Source organism: Lepeophtheirus salmonis, chromosome 11 (genome assembly GCF_016086655.4).
Source record: "Lepeophtheirus salmonis chromosome 11, UVic_Lsal_1.4, whole genome shotgun sequence".
Taxonomy (NCBI): Eukaryota; Metazoa; Arthropoda; class Copepoda; order Siphonostomatoida; family Caligidae; genus Lepeophtheirus; species Lepeophtheirus salmonis.
The window spans coordinates 439,767-443,720 of NC_052141.2; the positions used below are offsets into that span (position 1 = coordinate 439,767).

Sequence of the window (3,954 nt, forward strand, 5' to 3'; positions counted from 1 at the left end):
TTTTTAGGTTTCTGTTCCTCTTTATAATGCCAATAAATGCCTATAACATTTTGCCATCCCGTCATCATGAGCGGATCATAGAGGGATCAAGAGTTCCTATCCAGCTTGGAGAAGAAGATTAAAAAGGAGACCACCAAATAGATGAATCCCTTCGCCAACGACTTCCCCGAGGCTACTAGGACCATCAGGAGGGCCGTGAAAGGTGCCTTGGGATTGTATTCATATACGAGGACCCCACGTAACCTTTTTATAGAATTATTTCTTAAGCAAACTCTCCAGTCCACCCTTTACTTCCCAATCCTATATATGAAGAAGAAAAAAAAGGGATTCTTGATTTTGTTCAAGATTGTTTTTATGTTAATGCACCACATATGCCTGTTGCAAATCTCCCCTTGTCTTCCCTAGTACTATGCACTTCAACTCAGAATATGTAAAATGTATGTATATATATTTCAAAGTCGTCAAGATAAATTATTCACTTAAGAATAGAGTCACGAGTGTTGAGATTACATGAGATAACATCATCAAATAAAAAGGAGAAGAAATTAATTAATTGTACTTCCCCCCATCTTTTTATTTCATTTAAATTCATAAATGTATTTATATGCATTGTTTCATTTACAAATATAATATCATTTAGATTAATATATTATTATCTTCTAGTAGTGCTATTCATAAAAATGTTATAATAATGAGTCTTATAAGCCCCCTACTTCCTATTGCCTCTGTACGCTTCTTTGTGAACGCATCTCCTCTGCTGCTAGCTAGGAGTACATTGCTAGAGAACAACTACGTCAATAGAGGATTGTAATTGGAGCAACGCAAGTCACAGCCATGAAGATCCTATTGATTCATTTTCGTATCTTTATCGGGTTCCAAACCTCCCTTTGCCTTGTTGCAAGCACAAAGGACTTCATCATTTTCCAACCACATCAAATTGAGGGATTCGTTTTGAATAATCCTTCCAATACGTCAGGGCAGCTTCACGGGGAAGAGTCGAATCGAGATAACGTTCTGGAATGTCCAAGCAACAATGTGATCAAAACTCGATATCGCTGTAAAGTAATGTATATGTCGCGATATTGAATGAGCAGTACTCATGTCTATGACAATTACCTAGGGGATTAATGATACAGTTTTGTCATTTAGGCATGATCTTGATTCTAATGTATATCTTTAAAAATATATTTATTTGTCGAAATGAGTAGTTATCGTCCTGATTAAAAAAAAAATAAACTGTCAAAAGTTTTTTTCCTGTCAGTTTTTTTTTATCAAAAAAAGATCATTCGCTCAAATTTTTGTCTTTTCAGAAAAAAAATTTAAATCTAAAAATTTGTCTATTCCAAAAAGAAGTTCTTTGTCAAATTTAATCTTTTGTCTCCTTTTCAAATTTTATTTGTCAAATATGGCTACTTAAAAAAGTAACATTTTTGATATATTTCTTTTTTTCAATTTTTAAAGATTTTATCTGCCATTTTTCCTATTTATAAAAAAAAATTGTCAAGTGTTTTCTTTTGCCATTTAAAAAAAAAAAAATATTTGTCAAATTTCACTTTTTATAAAGAATTGTTAAATATCACTTTATATAAAAAAAAGTTTGTCAAAATTTGTTCTTTTTTACTTATTTTAAATTTTATTTGTCAAATTTGCCATATATAAAAAAATTCCAATTTTTTCTTTTGCCACTTAAAAAAAAAAAAAATTATTTGTAAAATTTGACATTTATTAAAAAAATCAAACATTTTGACACTTCCTCCCCCCCCAAGGAAAATTTCAGTCAAGGCCCTGGTAGTACTCTGTTTACATCTTGATTTGTTTGTAGGAAGGTGACTTATGGACAGACTGCTATCGTTCGAGTTGTTGTCCAGACTATAATTATGTGACCGGGAAATGCTTTCATGAGAGTGTGGACGTTTGCTCACTCAATCTCTGTCCACAGAGATGCTCTGTTTATTTTGGACGTGTCGTATGTACCTGTTACAATGGATTTAAGTTTGATCGTGAGCTACACAAACAAGATCCCAAAAACTCCTGTCTGGATATAGACGAGTGTCTGGAGGACGATCACGGATGTGACCAAGTATATAAATTTATTTATCAAAGAATGTAAGTATTTCATTGATTCCTCTATACTTTAGATCTGTATAAATACTTTTGGGGGATTTCGATGTCAGTGTGAGCCAGGCTTTGCTCTTGATCCTCTTACGAATCAGACATGCATCAAAGTATCCGCTCACGCTCATCGTGGACAAGAAAAGGAATTGGAGGATCAGAAGGGAAAATTTGTTATGTCGTCTCAAGTCATGGAGCTAACCGCTCGTCTAACAAAGAAAACGGATCAGTTAGAAGAAAAGTTGAACTCCCTTAATACTGCTGTTAAACTCTACAGTTTTGCGACAGGTCCACCTGGACCAACAGGTCCTCCAGGGCCAGAAGGACCCAGAGGATTCCCTGGATATCCGGAAAATCAGTAAGGAAATTATCTATTTTGAATAAATATGCATTTATAAATTAGTATTGAGACTAAATCCGAGACTAAGAGAATTGTTTTTAGACTGATCTGGACCGATTTTTTTTCTTTTTACAAAAAGGGGATACATAACAATTTTATTTTCTTTAAAAAAAAAAGTATTTTTTATTGTGTGGCACGGATTTTGGCCGATTTTTTTTTGTGTAGAGCGAATTAGTTCGTTCTACACAAAAAGTATAACGCCCTCTAGGATGTCCAGACCAAAATCAAAATATATGTACCTTAGAGTGGTTTGATTTCCAACTTTTTTAGAGTATCGACTTGGGTTAGTTCGCAAAAGCTGTGATATGGTGAGGAACTAACCTATGCAAAATTGTATGTTTCTATAATGTTATCTTTAGGTAGCACATCTCCTTCAATTTTGAGAGGAGACAGAAGATCTTTATTTCGTCAATACAGATTAAAGTAGAGCATTCATCATTATTTTGCATGTATTAATTATGATAGACATTATTCTAACCAATAACAATTTGATTTTTCCTTTCTGAAAATTTAAAAAAGGATGCGCGCTATACACAGATAATCAAATTTTCATAACTTTTTTTTAATGTATATAGCATCTAAAATGTCTTCATACAATTATGCATAGTATTTAATGTAAATATTGCTACTAAATCATTGCCTCACTCCTTTCATGACCTAGAAGTGGAAGTCATTTGGATGACGAGGACGAACTGGATGACTATCGTGTGATCCGTAAACCAAATGGTAAAAGAGATTTTTGTAAATGCAAAAGAGGACCTATTGGACCGCCAGGAGCTCCTGGATCTGATGGATTAAGAGGAATAATAGGACCAATAGGTCCTGAGGGCCCAAAAGGAGATCCTGGGTCATTTGATTTCATTGTTTTAATGATTGCTGATCTACGCAGTGACATCATTGAGCTTCAAAAAAGAGTTTTCCCCTCAAAAGCCAAGAATACGAAATTTGATTTTGAAAATAATTTGAAAAAGTTGGTTCAACTCTCAAATCCAAATAAAAATTAACAAAGATAAATGAAAAGATGTTATCTTATGATTTTTATTTTTTTTATTTTAATTGTACAAAATATAAAATAAGAAATTGGGTAATTTCATTTAGTAAAATAGAAATAAACATTGGAGTTTAAAATTAGTATCCAAAGGCAAAGCACTCTTTATTTACAAAAGTATACTAAAAATTAGGGGTACACCGGAATTGGCAAGAATCGGTCTTTTTAAAGTATCAGATTTCGGAATCGGCTCAATACTGCCGATACCTATGTATACTTAATTATATACAGTAGTATATAAAAAAATGGTTTTCTAATTTTCTATAGGATCATAGATTGGAATAACTGGGCTCAAAAACTATTTTTTCTTCAATTTTTATTTTAACATATAAGAGGTGCAATGGTTTTTTTTTCTTGCATTTGCTTTGACAACGGATTCTTATAGAATTTGGGC

The 3,954-nt window shown here is 32.8% G+C and overlaps 1 protein-coding gene across 1 annotated transcript; it reads left to right on the forward strand.

Moving 5' to 3' along the window:
* Nucleotides 1-716: 716 nt before the first annotated feature.
* LOC121126256 (collagen and calcium-binding EGF domain-containing protein 1) lies at nucleotides 717-3,643 on the forward strand. Its single transcript, XM_040721578.2, has 4 exons — nucleotides 717-1,062; nucleotides 1,823-2,080; nucleotides 2,139-2,470; nucleotides 3,174-3,643. The coding sequence occupies exons 1-4, from the start codon at nucleotides 835-837 to the stop codon at nucleotides 3,514-3,516; spliced, it is 1,161 nt and encodes a 386-aa protein (XP_040577512.1). The 5' UTR covers nucleotides 717-834; the 3' UTR covers nucleotides 3,517-3,643.
* The last annotated feature ends 311 nt before the right edge of the window (nucleotides 3,644-3,954 follow it).